This window comes from Trachypithecus francoisi, unplaced genomic scaffold (genome assembly GCF_009764315.1).
Source record: "Trachypithecus francoisi isolate TF-2019V2 unplaced genomic scaffold, Tfra_2.0 Lachesis_group5, whole genome shotgun sequence".
Classification (NCBI taxonomy): domain Eukaryota; kingdom Metazoa; phylum Chordata; class Mammalia; order Primates; family Cercopithecidae; genus Trachypithecus; species Trachypithecus francoisi.
Window position 1 is genome coordinate 141,664,716 of NW_022681470.1, and position 16,437 is coordinate 141,681,152.

The 16,437-nt window shown below is 50.7% G+C and overlaps 1 protein-coding gene across 4 annotated transcripts in view; it reads right to left on the reverse strand.

Annotated features, from left to right (window-relative positions):
* Nucleotides 1–16,437, reverse strand: part of CCL25 (C-C motif chemokine ligand 25) — a 52,415-nt gene that overhangs the window by 21,714 nt on the left and 14,264 nt on the right. For 2 of the 4 annotated variants that reach the window (XM_033195454.1, XM_033195451.1), the window contains 2 exons: nucleotides 6,927–7,076; nucleotides 5,917–6,002 (listed from right to left, as the gene is read on the reverse strand). The exons of the other annotated variants lie outside the window; for them this stretch is intronic. In XM_033195454.1, the coding sequence (XP_033051345.1) occupies nucleotides 5,917–5,963 (47 nt within the window). In that variant the 5' untranslated portion in view covers nucleotides 5,964–6,002; nucleotides 6,927–7,076. The remainder of the gene's footprint in view (nucleotides 1–5,916; nucleotides 6,003–6,926; nucleotides 7,077–16,437) is intronic. 4 annotated transcript variants of the gene reach the window in all.

The following is a 16,437-nucleotide window of genomic DNA, read 5'->3' on the forward strand; positions in this document are numbered from 1 at the left end:
GGGGGTATGCCTGCAGCTGCAGGAAGATATATGGGGACAGACACACAACTCTCCCTCCCAGACAAGCACAACAGAGACACTGAAGCAGTTCAAGCCTCTGATAAACTCTCCCACCCTGAATCCTTAAAAACTCTTAGTCTGGGCCAGGCACGGTGGCTCATGCCTGTAACCCCTGCACTTTGGGAGACTGAGGTGGGCAGATCATGAGGTAAAGAGCTCGAGACCAGCCTGGTCAACATGGTGAAACCCTGTCTCTACTAAAAATACAAAAATTAGCCGGGCACGGTGGCACATGCCTGTAATTCCAGCTACGAGGGCAACTCTGTCTCAAAAAAAGAAAAACCAAAACCAAAAAAGCAATAAACAGGGCCAGGTGCGGTGGTTCACGCCTGTAATCCCAGCACTTTGGGAGGCCAAGGCGGGTGGATCACGAGTTCAGGGGATCGAGACCATCCTGGCTAACACGGTGAAACCCCGTCTCTACTAAAAATACAAAAAATTAGCCATGTGTCATGGCGGGCGCCTGTAGTACCAACTACTCATGAAGTTGAGGAGGCAGGAGAATTGCTTGAACCCAGGAGGCAGAGGTCGCAGTGAGTCGAGATCGTGCCATTGCACTCCAACCTGGGTGACAGAGCAACACTCCATCTAAAAAAAAAAAAAAAACACAACACCCAAAAACCAGAAACAAACAAACAAAAAACCCAAAAACAAAAAAATTTGGGCCGGGCGTGGTGGCTCATGCCTGTAATCCCAGCACTTTGGGAGACTGAGGTGGGCGGATCACGAGATCAAGAGTTCGAGACCAGCCTAGCCAATATGGTGAAACCCCATCTCTACTTAAAATACAAAAATTAGCTGGGCATGGTGGCATATGCCTGTAGTCCCAGCTACTCAGGAAGCTGAGGCAGGAGGATGACTTGAACCTGGGAAGTGGAGGTTGCAGTGAGCCGAGATCATGCCACTGCACTCCAGCCTGGGCAACAGAGTGAGAGTCCATCTAAAAACACACACACACACACACACACACATTTTCCCTTTAGCATTGGTTCTAAAATTCAAAGATGAGCTGTCCTAAGGAAAGGGAACAAGGATTACCCTAGGACATATTGAAGAATTTGGAAAATGTTTCATTTTCAAAATGTTGATTGATCGATTGAGACAGGGTCTCATTCTGTTACCCAGGGTGGAGTGCAGTGGTGCGATCATGGCTCACTGCAGTTTCAAACTCCTGGGCTCCAGTGATCCCTCCCACTTCAACCTCCCAAGTAGCTGGGATTACAGGTGTGCACCATCATGCCCGGCTAACATTTTCATTTTTTTGTAGAGACAGGGATCTCGCCTTGTTGCCCAGGCTGGTCTTGAACTCCTGAGCTAAAGCGATTCTCCTGCCTCAGCCTCCCAAAGTGCTGGGATTACAGGTGTGAGCCCATTGCACTTAGCTGGGAAGCATTTCAAAGTCAGCTGCATCTTGACTTTGACTATTCAGAATATTAAAAAATGAATAAGTGGCCGGGCGTGGTGGCTCAAGCCTGTAATTCCAGCACTTTGGGAGGTCAAGACGGGCAGATCACGAGGTTGGGAGATCAAGACCATCCTGGCTAACACGGCGAAACCCCGTCTCTGCTAAAAAATACAAAAAAACTAGCCGGGCGAGGTGGCGGGCACCTGTAGTCCCAGCTACTCGGGAGGCTGAGGCAGGAGAATGGCGTGAACCTGGGAGGCAGAGCTTGCAGTGAGCCGAGATCCGGCCACTGCACTCCAGCCTGGGCGACAGAGTGAGACTCCGTCTCAAAAAAAAAAAAAAAAAAGAATAAGTAATAAGAAATAAAGAACAAAGCTACCATGAAACAAAGATTGGACCCTTGGGTCTTTATAGGGATCACTTTTTTCGTGGGCAGGGTTGGCGGTAGGGTCTCCCTCTGTCATCCCGGCTGGAGTGCAGTGGCATGATCACAACTCACTACAGCCTGGAACTCCTGGGCTCCTGGGCTCAAGTGATCTTCCTACCACAGCCTCCAAAGTGCTGGGATTCCAGATATGAGCCACCAGCCTGGCCTTTTAAAAAAATTATTTGGGCTGGGCATAGTGGCTCACGCCTGTAATCCAGCACTTTGGGAGGCCAAGGCAGGTGGATTATTTGAGGTCAGGAGTTGGAGACCAACCTGGCCAACATGGTGAAACTCCATCTCCACTAAAAATACCAAAAAACTAGCTGGCGTGGTGGTGCATATCTGTAATTCCAGCTACTTGGGAGGCTGAGGCAGGAGAATCGCTTGAACCCACCAGGCGGAAGTTGCAGTGAGCCAAGATCAAGCCACTGTACTCCAGCCTGGATGACAGGGAGAGAGTCCATCTGAAAACAAATTAAATACATAAATAAATTGGAGAGAACACGAGTCACTTTGTCTGCTTCTCCACCTTCCTAGCGAAGCTCTGTATAGCATAAAGCTTGAAGGAATGTGGTCTACCTAAGCCCTGACTCTGAAACCTTTTTCCATTGAGTTCCCCCATCTCCTAGGAGATGCTTGTCACAGCCAGCAGCTCTGCCAGGTTACAAAGCTCGTGCCAGGAAGGGCAAATGCCAGCCTGACTGCCCGGTGGCTCTCCAGGGCTGACTCGGGGCTGCAGAGCAGAGGCTGGTATGAGTCTCTTGTGGCTGCTGAAACAAATGACCAGAAACAGAGCAGCCTAAAGCGACACAGACTTATGATTTTACAGCACTGGAGGTCAGATGTCCTAAAATTAAGGCGTTGATGAGGCTGGTTCCTCCTGGAAGCTCCATTTTCAGCCTTTCCCAGCTTCTAGAGGTACCCACAGCTCTAACTTGGGGCCCCTTCCTCCACCTTCACAGCTAGCAGCATGGCCTCTTCCAGTCTCTTTCTGACGGTGACCCTCCTGCCTCCCCACATTTTTTTTTTTTTTTTCTGAGACAGAGTCTTGCTCTATAGCCAAGGCTGGAGTGCAGTGGCTCCATCTCACAGCAACATCTGCCCCCCAAGTTCAAGCAATTCTCCTGCCTCAGCCTCCCGAGTAGCTGGGATTGCAGGCATGCGCCATCACGCCCAGCTAATTTTGTATTTTTAGTAGAGACAGGGTTTCTCCATGTTGGACAGGCTGGTCTCGAACTCCCAACCTCAGGTGATCCACTCACCTCAGCCTCCCAAGTGCTGGGATTACAGGTGTGAGCCCATTGCACTTAGCTGGGAAGCATTTCAAAGTCAGCTGCATCTTGACTTTGACTATTCAGAATATTAAAAAATGAATAAGTGGCCGGGCGTGGTGGCTCAAGCCTGTAATTCCAGCACTTTGGGAGGTCAAGACGGGCAGATCACGAGGTTGGGAGATCAAGACCATCCTGGCTAACACGGCGAAACCCCGTCTCTGCTAAAAAATACAAAAAAACTAGCCGGGCGAGGTGGCGGGCACCTGTAGTCCCAGCTACTCGGGAGGCTGAGGCAGGAGAATGGCGTGAACCTGGGAGGCAGAGCTTGCAGTGAGCCGAGATCCGGCCACTGCACTCCAGCCTGGGCGACAGAGTGAGACTCCGTCTCAAAAAAAAAAAAAAAAAAGAATAAGTAATAAGAAATAAAGAACAAAGCTACCATGAAACAAAGATTGGACCCTTGGGTCTTTATAGGGATCACTTTTTTCGTGGGCAGGGTTGGCGGTAGGGTCTCCCTCTGTCATCCCGGCTGGAGTGCAGTGGCATGATCACAACTCACTACAGCCTGGAACTCCTGGGCTCCTGGGCTCAAGTGATCTTCCTACCACAGCCTCCCAAAGTGCTGGGATTCCAGATATGAGCCACCAGCCTGGCCTTTTAAAAAAATTATTTGGGCTGGGCATAGTGGCTCACGCCTGTAATCCCAGCACTTTGGGAGGCCAAGGCAGGTGGATTATTTGAGGTCAGGAGTTGGAGACCAACCTGGCCAACATGGTGAAACTCCATCTCCACTAAAAATACCAAAAAACTAGCTGGGCGTGGTGGTGCATATCTGTAATTCCAGCTACTTGGGAGGCTGAGGCAGGAGAATCGCTTGAACCCACCAGGCGGAAGTTGCAGTGAGCCAAGATCAAGCCACTGTACTCCAGCCTGGATGACAGGGAGAGAGTCCATCTGAAAACAAATTAAATACATAAATAAATTGGAGAGAACACGAGTCACTTTGTCTGCTTCTCCACCTTCCTAGCGAAGCTCTGTATAGCATAAAGCTTGAAGGAATGTGGTCTACCTAAGCCCTGACTCTGAAACCTTTTTCCATTGAGTTCCCCCATCTCCTAGGAGATGCTTGTCACAGCCAGCAGCTCTGCCAGGTTACAAAGCTCGTGCCAGGAAGGGCAAATGCCAGCCTGACTGCCCGGTGGCTCTCCAGGGCTGACTCGGGGCTGCAGAGCAGAGGCTGGTATGAGTCTCTTGTGGCTGCTGAAACAAATGACCAGAAACAGAGCAGCCTAAAGCGACACAGACTTATGATTTTACAGCACTGGAGGTCAGATGTCCTAAAATTAAGGCGTTGATGAGGCTGGTTCCTCCTGGAAGCTCCATTTTCAGCCTTTCCCAGCTTCTAGAGGTACCCACAGCTCTAACTTGGGGCCCCTTCCTCCACCTTCACAGCTAGCAGCATGGCCTCTTCCAGTCTCTTTCTGACGGTGACCCTCCTGCCTCCCCACATTTTTTTTTGTTTTTTTCTGAGACAGAGTCTTGCTCTATAGCCAAGGCTGGAGTGCAGTGGCTCCATCTCACAGCAACATCTGCCCCCCAAGTTCAAGCAATTCTCCTGCCTCAGCCTCCCGAGTAGCTGGGATTGCAGGCATGCGCCATCACGCCCAGCTAATTTTGTATTTTTAGTAGAGACAGGGTTCTCCATGTTGGACAGGCTGGTCTCGAACTCCCAACCTCAGGTGATCCACTCACCTCAGCCTCCCAAAGTGCTGGGATTACACGCATGAGCCACAGAGACCAGCTTTTTTTTTTTTTTTTTGAGACAGGGTATTGCTCTGTAGCCAAGGCTGAAGTGCAGTGGCTCAATCTCAGCTCACTGCAACCTCTGCCCCCCGCCTGAGTTTAAGCAATTCTCCTGCTTCAGCCCCTCAAGTAGAACTGGGACTACAGGCATGTGCCACCACGCCTGGCTAATTTTTGTATTTTTAGTAGAGTTGGGCTTTCACCTTGTTGGCCAGACTGGTCTCAAACTCCTGGGATCAAGGGATCCACCTGCCTTGGCCTCCCAAAGTGCTGGGATTATAGGCATGAGCCACTGCAACCAGCCCCTGCTAATGTTTTTTTTGATACGAGTCTTGCTCTGTCGCCAGGCTGGAGTGCAGCGGTACTATCTCGGCTCACTGCAACTTCCACTTCCGGGAGTTCAAGCGATTCTCCTCCCTCAGCCTCCTGAGTAGCTGGGACTACAGGCACATGCCAATACACGCAGCTAATTTTTGTATTTTTACTAGACACGGGGTTTAACCATGTTGGCCAGGATGGTCTCAATCTCTTGACCTCATGATCCGCCCACCTCAGCCTCCCAGAATGTTGGTATTACAGGCGTGACCTACCGCGCCAGGCCCCAGCTAATTTAAAAAAAATATTTTGTAGAGACTGTGTCCTGCTATGTTGTCCAGGCTGGTCTCAAACTCCTAGGTTCAAGCGATCCTCCCTCCTCGGCATCCCAAAGTGTTGGGATTACAGGTGTGAGCCACCGTATCTGGCCAAGGGGGCATTATTTTACCTACCACAGCATCCGTGGGGGCCAAACTCATAAGACAGGGGGTCCACAGGAAACTTCCTGAGGGAGGTGATGTGTGGGTTTAGTTCTGAAAGACTGCAGGGCTGGCGGGGGTTGTGCTATGTGGGAAGAGGATTCCAGGCTGAGAGAACAGAGTCCATAGAACAGCAGCCTCCTAAATACCTACCCCAGACGTGACCTGGAAGCTCTGTTCGGGGAAAGTGCAGTTCTCATCTGGGGTCGATTTTGCCCCCAGGGGACACCTGGCTGTACCTGGAGAGATATTTGGCTGTCACCACTCGCGTGGGGGGGTGGTGGTGGTGAGGGGGGCGGGTGGTGGGCCGCCAGAGAGCTGCTAAATAATCTAGAATGCACAGGACCACCCCCTACCAGGAAGAATCAGCCAGCGGGTAGCCTAGAGGGTGAGAATGCTTCTGTCCTCATCCCTCCGGACTCAGAGGGGGTTTCCCAGCAGGGGCAGCTGGAAGGTTTTTACTGGGTGACCTTTGGCCTTTCTACCCCTGCCCCCACCCCCCACCCTGTCTCCTGCTTTTCTTGGGAAAAGCTGATTTTAGTTCCTGGTGACCCTTGGCCTCCTCAGGGAACAGAAGCATTTGTGTGGGCTGATGGCTTCTACCTCTGGAATGTGACTGCTCGGCCTGACCCGAGCCCTGGAGGATGAGGGATCTAAGAATAGTGATGTTTTTCTCCCCACCCCAAGCCTGGCCCCCTCTGGCCTCCGGATCCCATGCCCTTCACTGTGCTGGAAGAGGTGGTCAGGCAGACAATGTCTGAGGGGACCGTCTTGAGCCTGTGCTGGTCACTGGGCTGGAAAGGAGCTGGTTTGTTCATGGGGCACAGGGCAGAGATGATGGGATTTGCGGAGGAGGGGTTGGGTTGGGGTGGTGGGTCTGCACCTTGCCAGCACCCCGCACCCCAGACCTGCCCTATTCTCCCTACAGCTCCTTGTCCCTGCTGCCTCTGAAGGACTTATGTCACTGATCCCCTCAATGGCCACCCCTTGGAGTTGGCAGGTTCTCCTTGGGCTGGAGCAGGAGTGGAGTGCCTCTCTTGCTGACTGGAAAAGGGACCCCAAGCTTGCGAGGCCTGATCTAGTGGGGCAAGAGCCCTGGTGCCAGTGCCGGAGAGGGACTGGTCCGTGGGGGCCTCGTGTCTGCTGGGATGTCATAAACCCACCTGGTGTCCTCAAGACAGGCCCTCGAAGGTAGGGCTCACTGCTCGTTCATCTGGTCCGCAAGCTTCGACTGCCTCATGGGTGCCAGGCCCCCCATGCGGGGCACTGGGGACGCCAAGGGGGACAGATCCCCGCCTCCTTCCTGAAGGAGCCTGCAGTGACCCAGGAGAGCAGGGCTCACATTTGCTGGTGTCTCAGTCAAGAGCCAGGCCCTGCACTGGATGAGGGAGCTGTGGTTGAGGGCAAAGCAGCTGCATTTCTGGGGGACAAGGTAGGGAGACGTCAGCCACAGGAAGGGAAGGCAGCAGGGATCTGGGTAAAGAAAACCCCAGGGGCCGGGTGCCGGTGGCTCATGTCTGTAATCCCAGCACTTTGGGAGGCTGAAGCAGGTGGATCACTTGAGATCAGGAGTTCAAGACCAGCCTGGCCAACATAATGAATCCCCGTCTCCACTAACAAACAAACAAAAAAAAAATTTAAAAATTAGCCGGATGTGGTGGCACACACCTATAATCTCAGCTACTCAGGAGACTGAGGCAGGAGGATCGCTTGAATCTGGGAGGCGGAGGTTGCAGTGAGCTATGATGCCACTGCACTCCATCCTGGGCGACAGAGCAAGCCTCTGTCACTAAAAACAGACAGACAAACCCGGGTGCAATGGTATAAAGAGGAGGACGAGGAAGGAAAGTTTGTGTCCAGGGAAGCCCCTGCACCCTGGAGGGTGGAGGCTAGTTTCAGGGTTTGGCCGTCTCTCTCACGGGGGCCCACCCAATCCCACTGCTGGTTCCTGACCTCGACCTGATGTGGCTGCAACTGCTCTGGCCAGCTGGGTGATTTCCATATGATCCCTCCCCAAGCCTCAGTCAGCAGTGTGGGTAACAAGGGCCACCCAAGGTCCTCTGCTCATCCTGCTGAAACCCCATGGGCTGTAGCACAGTCATGCGTCCCCCAGGGTGCACCCCAGTAAGACAGAAGCACATCAGGTACTGAATGGGAATGAGGATGGAACAAAGACCACTGAGACTGGGCGGTAGCTCATGTCTGTAATATCAGCCGTTTGGGAGGCCGAGGTGGGCAGATCACTGTCACCCAAGAGTTTGAGACCAGCCTGGCCAACAAGGTGAAAACCCTGTCTTTACCGAAAATACAAAAATTAGCCGGGTTTGGTGGCACATGCCTGTAATCCCAGCTACTCGGGAGGCTGAGGCATGAGAATCACTTGAACCTGGGAGGCGGAGGTTGCAGTGAGCCGAGATCGTGCCATTACACTCCAGCCCAGCCGAGATGACAGAGCAAGATTGTCTCCAAAAAAAAAAAAAAGACTAATACGGCCGGGCGCGGTGGCTCATGCCTATAATCCCAGCACTTCGGGAGGCCGAGGCAGGCGGATCATGAGGTCAGAAGATCGAGACCATCCTGACTAACACGGTGAAACCCCATCTCTACTAAAAATAGAAAAAATTAGCTGGGTTTAGCAGGTGGCGGGCACCTGTAGTCCCAGCTACTCGGGAAGCTGAGGCAGGAGAATGGCGTGAACCCAGGAGGCAGAGCTTGCAGTGAGCCAAGATCGCACCACTGCACTCCAGCCTGGGTGACACAGCAAGACTCTGTCTCAAAAAAAAAAAAAAAAAGACGAATACATGCCTTTTCCCTAGCTGTTTCTTCCTCTCCCAGCTGGACCTGAAGCCACCACTTTAACTGCACCATTGAGAATGTCCCTGTCTCCCCCAAATTCAAGCCTCTTAAGCCTCAGGCCCTTGATTGGATGGACTACCCACAGATGTCACCATGAACCCACGATCTCCCACCCAGCTGGGCTCCTCCCCTCCCCCAGAGCAGCCCCTTGCTGTAAAATGGGGCTAACAGAACTGAACGGGCTGTTACTGTGAGGATTTGAGTGTATCAGTACAGTGCTTGGCCCAGGGCCTGGGAGCCACTACTACTCTACAGGGTCACAGGCCTCCCGACCGTAACTCCTATAGGTGCATGATTTACCGGGTCAACCTGAGTGCTGGGCATTTAGGTAGTTTCCAACCAGAAGGTAACTTATTAAAGATCCTAAGACACGTCCTCCTGCAGGCGGCCCTTCCACAGGTGGCTTGGGGGTAATTTTCAGTGGTATAATCACAAGCTCAGACTATGAACCCTCTTTTTTTTTTTTTTTTTTTTGAGATGGAGTCTCGTTCTGTTGCCCAGGCTGGAGTGCAATGGCGCGATAGGCTCACTGCAACCTCCGCCTCCCAGGATGAAGCGATTCTCACGTCTCAGCCTCTCCAGTAACCAGGATTACAGGCGTGCTAATGACTGCCATGCCCAGCTAATTATTATATTTTTTACAGAGCTACTGAGCTCGAACTCCTGACCTCAGGTGATCCGCCTGCCTCAACCTCCCAAAGTGCTGGGATTACAGGCAGGAGCCACTGGGCCCGACCTTTTTTTTTTTTTTTTCATAGAGACAGGTTCTTGCTATGTTGCCCTGGCTGGTCTTGAACTCCCGCAGTCAAGCAATTCTCCTTCTGCCTCAGCCTTCCAAAGTGCTGGGATTACAGGCGTGAACCACCACGCTTGGCCTATGAACCCTCTTACATGCTGGGTATGCATTATCCAAAGGGTCTCTCCAATTGAAATGGCAGCCACCCCTTTGGAAAGCAAGTGTTGAGGTCCTGGCAGCATTGGAATGATCCTTGCTGTGACCCACCCCGGCCAACAGGCCCTCCCCTGATGCCCAATACATCCACTCGTAGGCTCCTAGACTCCCCTTCTCCTCTTGGGAATTGTCTGTTTCTGATCTCTGCACCTTTGGTGCTTATCAATTTGCATGAGCTTGTAATAGACTGATAACACCTGGTGCTACTGTTTCAATGTTCGTTCCCTCCAAAACTCCTGGTGAAACTTAATCCTTGATGCAGCAGTCAGTGTTGACAGAGGTGGGGCCTTTAAGGGGTGACTGGGTCAGGAGAATTCTGCCCTCATGAACAGATCAATCCATTCATGGGTTAATAGACCCATGGGTTAATAGATAATGGGTTATCATAGGAGGGCAACTGGTGGCTTTCAAAGAATAGGAAGAAGGGGCTGGGAGCACATATCTGGAATCCCAGCACTTTGGGAGGCTGAGGCAGGCGGATCACAAGGTCGGAAGATCGAGACCATCCTGGCTAACACGGTGAAACCCTGTCTCTACTCAAAAAAACAAAAATTAGCCGGCTGTGCTGGTGGCCGCCTGTAGTCCCAGCTACTCGGGAGGCTGAGGCAGGAGAATCACTTGAGCCCGGGAGGCAGAGCTTGCAGTGAGCCGAGATCGCGCCACTGCACTCCAACCTGGGCGACAGAGTGAGACTCCGTTTCAAAAAAAGAAAAAAAAAAAAAAAGAAAGAAAGAATAGGAAGAAGGCCAGGCATGGTGGCTCACGCCTATAATCCCAGCACCTTCGGTAGGCTGAGATAGGCAGATCACCTGAGGTCAAGAGTTCAAGAGCAGCCTGGTCAACATGGTGACAGCTCGTCTCTACCAAAAATACAAAAATTAGGCCAGGCGTGGTGGCACACGGCAGTAATTCCAGCACTCTGGGAAGCTTAGGTGGGTGGATCACCTGAGGTCAGGAGTTTGAGACCAGCCTGGCGAACATGGTGAAACCCCATCTCTACTAAAAATACAAAAAATTAGCCAGGCATGGTGGTGGACGCCTATAATTCCAGCTACTCGGGAGGCTGAGGCAGGAGAATCTCTTGAACCCAGGAGATTCTTGGCAACAAGAATCTCCTGTTCTTGTCGTTCCGGGCAACAAGAGCGAAACTCCGTCTCAAAAAATAAATAAATAAAAATAAAACCCACAAAAATGAGATGGGTGTGGTGGTGCGTGCCTGTAATCCCAGCTACTCAGGAGGCTGAGGCAGGAGAATTGCTTGAATCCAGGAGGCAGAGGTTGCAGTGAGCCAAGATCATGCCATTGCACTCCAGCCTGGGCAACAGAGCAGACTCTGTCTCAAAAAAAAAAAAGGAAAGAAAAGAAAAGAAAAAGAAAGGCTGGGTGCGGTTGCTCATGCCTGTAATCTCAGCACTTTGGGAAGCTGAGGCGGGAGGATCACCTGAGGTCAAGAGTTCAAGACCAGTCTGGCCAACATGGTGAAACCTCATCTCTACTAAAAATACAAAAAAAATTAGCTGGGCGTGATGGCGGGTGCCTGTAGTCCCAGCTACTCAGGGAGGCTAAGGCAGGAGAATCACTTGAACTGACGAGGCAGAGGTTGCAGTGAGCCGAGATCGCACCACTACACTTGCCACAACCTCCGCCTCTTGGGTTCAAGCAATTCTCAGGTGATCAGACCCCCTCGGCCTCCCAACAGGCTAAGATTACAGGGGTGAGACACTGCACCCTGCCAACTTCCAGCTAATTTTTATTTTATTTTTATTTTTTGATATGGAATTTTGTGTCGCCCAGGCTGCAGTAAAAGTGGCACGATCTTGGCTCACTGCAACCTCTGCCTCCCAGGTTCAAGCAATTCTCCTGCCTCAGCCTCCTGAGTAGCTGGGACTACAGGCTCCCGCCACCATGCCCCGCTAATTTTTGCATTTTTAGTAGAGACAGGCTTTCATTGTGTTGGCCAGGCTGGTCTCAAGCTCCTGACCTCAGGTGATCAGCCTGCCTTGGACCATCAATGTGCTGGGATTACAGGCATGAACCACCCCACGCAGGCTTGATTTTTCAAAGATGTTTTAAAGTTAGAGTCTTGCTATGTGGCTTAAGGGAACTCCCCGCCTCAAGTAAGCCTCCTGACTCAGCCTCCAGCATAGGATGAAATTATATTCAACCCTAAAAAGGAATGAAGTACTAACTCCTTCTACAATAGCACATGAACCTTAAAAACATGCTCAGTGAAAGAAACCAGACACGTGGCCGGCGCGGTGGCTCAAGCCTGTAATCCCAGCACTTTGGGAGGCCGAGACGGGTGGATCACGAGGTCAGGAGATCGAGACCATCCTGGCTAACACGTGAAACCCCGTCTCTACTAAAATACAAAAAAAACTAGCTGGGCGAGGTGGCGGGCGCCTGTAGTCCCAGCTACTCGGGAGGCTGAGGCAGGAGAATGGCGTAACCCGGGAGGCGGAGCTTGCAGTGAGCTGAGATCCGGCCACTGCACTCCAGTCCGGGAGACAGAGCGAGACTCCACCTCAAAAAAAAAAAAAAAAAAAAAAAAAAAAAAAAAAAAAAAAAAAAAAAAAAAAAAAAAGAAACCAGACACAAAATAATTCACTGGATAAGATTCCATTTGTATGAAGTATCCAGAGTAGAAAAATCCGTGGAGTCAGGAAGTAGACTGGTGGGTTCCAGGGATGGGGAGTGACAGCTAATGGGTACAGGTTTCTTCATGGGGTGATGAAAATATTCTGGAGACCGGGCATGGTGACTCACACCTGTAATCCCAGCACTTTCGGAGGCCGAGATGAGTAGATCACTTGAGGTCAGGGGTTTGTGACCAGCATGGCCAACACGGCGATACTATCTCTACTAAAATACAAAAATTAGCCGGGCTTGGTGACACACACATGTAGTCCCAGCTACTCGGGAGGCTGAGGCGGGAGCATCACTTGAACCCAGGAGGCGGAGGTTGCAGTGAGCCAAGATTGCGCCACTGCACTCTAGCCTGGGTAACAGAATGAGACTCCATCAAAGAAAGAAAAAGAAAGAGAAAAAGAGAAAGAAAGGAGAGAGAGAGAGAGAGAGAGAAAGAAAAAGAAAAAGAGAGAAAGAAAAAGAAAGAAAGAAAAAGAGAAAGAAAGAAAAAAGAGAAAGAAAGAGAGAGAGAGAAAGAAAAAGAAAGAAAAAGAGAAAGAAGAAAAAGAGAAAGAAAGAAAAAGAAAGAAAAAGAAAGAAAGAAAAAGAGAAAGAAGGAAGAAAAAAAGAAAGAACAAGAGAGAAAGAAAAGAAAGAGAAAGAGAAAAAGAGAGAGAGAGAGAGAAAGAGGGAAGAAGGAAGGAAGAAAGGAAGGAAGGAGAAAGCAAGAGAAAGAAGAACGAGAGAGAGAAAAAAAGAAATAAAGAGAAAGAAAAAGAAAGAAAGAAAAAGAGAAAGAAAGAAAAAAGAGAAAGAGAAAGAAGGAAAGAAAAATAAAGAGAAAGAAGGAAAGAAAAAAAGAAAGAACAAGAGAGAAAGAAAAAGAAAGAGAAAGAGAAAAAAAGAGAAAGAAAGGAGAGAGAGAGAGAAAGAAAAAGAAAAAGAGAGAAAGAAAAAGAAAGAAAAAGGAATGGAAGGGTTATAGGTAGGATCCAGAAAGTGAACTCTGGAAAATGTCCCGAGCTGGCTCAGGCCAGTGACCGGTGTTATCTTGCGTGTGGTGTTAGAGAGGCTGCAATTCTGTGACAAGCAGTGGAGAGGTCTGTGCTGCCCTCTGGGTCACTGACCCCCATGTTGTTTACTGGACGGCCACCAAGAAGGTGCGTTAAGTGCCCTGCTGGGTTCTTGCTTTAAACAGGCTCTCGAGGTGGTGGCACCAGTACTGCCTGTCTTGTACAAATAAACAAACTGTGGCTGGGGAAAGTGAAGTAATTCCTAAAGTTAAGCATGGTGGCCAGGCACGGTGGCTCACACCTGTAATCCCAGCACTTTAGGAGGCTGAGGCAGGTGGATCATTTGAGATCAGGAGTTCTCGACCAGACTGCCCAACACGGTGAAACCCCATCTCTGCTAAAAATACAAAAAAATTAGCCCGGTGTGGTAGTGGGTGCCTGTAATCTCAACCATTCAGAAGGCTGAAGCAAGAGAATCGCTTGAATCTGGGACGCAGAGGTTGCAGTGAGCTGAGATCGTGCCACTGCACTGTAGCCTGGGGGACAAGAGAAAGACTCTGTCTTAAACAAATAAACAGGCCAGGCGCGGTGGCTCACGCCTATAATCCCAGCACTTTGTGAGGCCAAGGCAGGTGGATCACGAGGTCAGGAGATCAAGAGCATCCTGGCCAACATGGTGAAACCCCCATCTCTACTAAAAATACAAAATTAGCTGGGTGTGGTGGCATGTAACTGTAATCCCAGCTACTGGGGAAGGTTAGGCAGGAGAATCGCTTGAACCCAGGAAGTGGAGGTTGCAGTGAGCCAAGATCACGCCACTGCACTCCAGCCTGGCGACAGAGTGAGATTCCATCTCAAAAATAAATAAATAAATAAAGGAAGTAAGTAAGTAAGCCTGGTATTCCTGTGTCTGCTCCAGGGCCAGTCTCTTCAGGTCAGAACTGTGCACAAGGTAGAACTGCCAATGAGCCGTGGCTGCAAGGACTCTTCACACAGCAACACCGTGGCCACCTGCCCCTCCAACTCTGACCTCATCCAGGAAGTGAACTCCAAACTGCTGCTAACCTGAAAATAAACTCAACTGCCTGAGAAAAAACATAAAGCCTCTAATCTTCTCCTATGACTGATCTCACTGGTGCTTGAGGTGGCATTGGATTGAAGTTGGGCCTCAGAACACAGGGCTTCTAGAAGGTTCTTCTGGCTTTTTGGAGCTTGCCCGGCTTCTGTTTTCAGAATGGACAGTGAACTGGGGTGGGCTGTGATGCCTCAGCTCTGTGTGGGGACTGACCAGTGAACTGCTCGCCTGACAGGCACACCCATTTCTGATGATGCCCCCAGAGTAACTCCATCCGGTATATGGAACCCTCCAGAATTTTGAGACAGAATGGCTTTCCCCCACATCTGTCTCCAATTGACCTGGCTGCCACCTTCTCCACATTTCACTGGTCACTCAGGGTCCTGCTGACCCCACATCTTAGACATCTGGAATCAGCCTCCTTTTCTCCAGAACCCTCCAGCACTCCTCCAGCCACCAGTCCACTTTGCCATCTCTCCTTCAGTTGTCTAGATGGCCTCCCTGGAGGCCTCCCCACTCCTCATGTTGTATCTTCTACTTGTCCCAGGTTCCTGTGGAAAGAAGGAAAAAAGGAAGGAAGGAAGGAAGGGAGGGGAGAGAAAGAGAAAGAAAGGAGGGAAGGAGGGAAAAGAAAAGAAAGGAAGGAAGAGAAAGAGAGAGATAGAGAGGGCCGGGTGCCATGGCTCATGCCTGTAATCCCAGCACTTTGGAAAGCCGAGGTAGGTAGACCACCTGAGGCTGGGAGTTCTCTTGCCTCAGCCTCCCGAGTAGCTGGGACTACAGGCGCCTGCCACCATGCCTGGCTAAGTTTTTGCATTTTTAGTAGAGACGGGGTTTCACCGTGTTAACCAGGATGGTCTCGATCTCCTGACCTCGTGATCCGCCTGCCTCGACCTCCCAAAGTGCTGGGATTACAGGCGTGAGCCACCACACCCGGTAGTCTCTCAGTTTTAAACTCTCAGCTAAAAGATAAATTCTTTTTTTGTTTGTTTAAGACAGATCTCACTGTCGTCAAGGCTGGATTGCAGTGGCACGATCTCAGCTCACAGCAAACTCTGATTCCTGGTTTCAAGCGATTCTCCTGCTTTTCTCCTGCTTCAGCCTCCTGAGTTGCTGGGATTACAGGCATGTGCCGCCATGCCTGGCTAATTTTTGTATTTGTATTTTTTTTTTTTTTTGAGACGGAGTCTTGCTCTGTCGTCCAGGCTGGAGTGCAGTGGCCGGATCTCAGCTCACTGCAAGCTCTGCCTCCCGGGTTTACGCCATTCTCCTGCCTCAGCCTCCCAAGTAGCTGGGACTACAGGCACCCGCCACCTCGCCCGGCTAGTTTTTTGTATTTTTAGTAGAGACACGGTTTCACTGTGTTAACCAGGATGGTCTCGATCTCCTGACCTCATGATCCGCCCGCCTCGGCCTCCCAAAGTGCTGGGATTACAGGCGTGAGCCACCGCACCCGGCAGTCTCTCAGTTTTAAACTCTTTCAGCTAAAAGATAAATTCTTTGTTGTTTAAGACAGATCTCACTGTCGTCAAGGCTGGATTGCAGTGGCACGATCTCAGCTCACAGCAAACTCCGATTCCTGGGTTCAAGCGATTCTCCTGCTTTTCTCCTGCTTCAGCCTCCTGAGTTGCTGGGATTACTGGCATGTGCCGCCATGCCTGGCTAATTTTTGTATTTGTATTTTTTTTTTTTTTGAGACAGAGTCTTGCTCTGTCGTCCAGGCTGAAGTGCAGTGGCCAGATCTCAGCTCACTGCAAGCTCTGCCTCCCGGGTTTACGCCATTCTCCTGCCCTCAGCCTCCCAAGTAGCTGGGACTACAGGCGCCCGCCACCTCGCCCGGCTAGTTTTTTGTATTTTTAGTAGAGACACGGTTTCACTGTGTTAACCAGGATGGTCTCGATCTCCTGACCTCATGATCCGCCCGCCTCGGCCTCCCAAAGTGCTGGGATTACAGGCGTGAGCCACCGCACCCGGCAGTCTCTCAGTTTTAAACTCTTTCAGCTAAAAGATAAATTCTTTGTTTGTTTAAGACAGATCTCACTGTCGTCAAGGCTGGATTGCAGTGGCACGATCTCAGCTCACAGCAAACTCCGATTCCTGGGTTCAAGCGATTCTCCTGCTTTTCTCCTGCTTCAGCCTCCTGAGTTGCT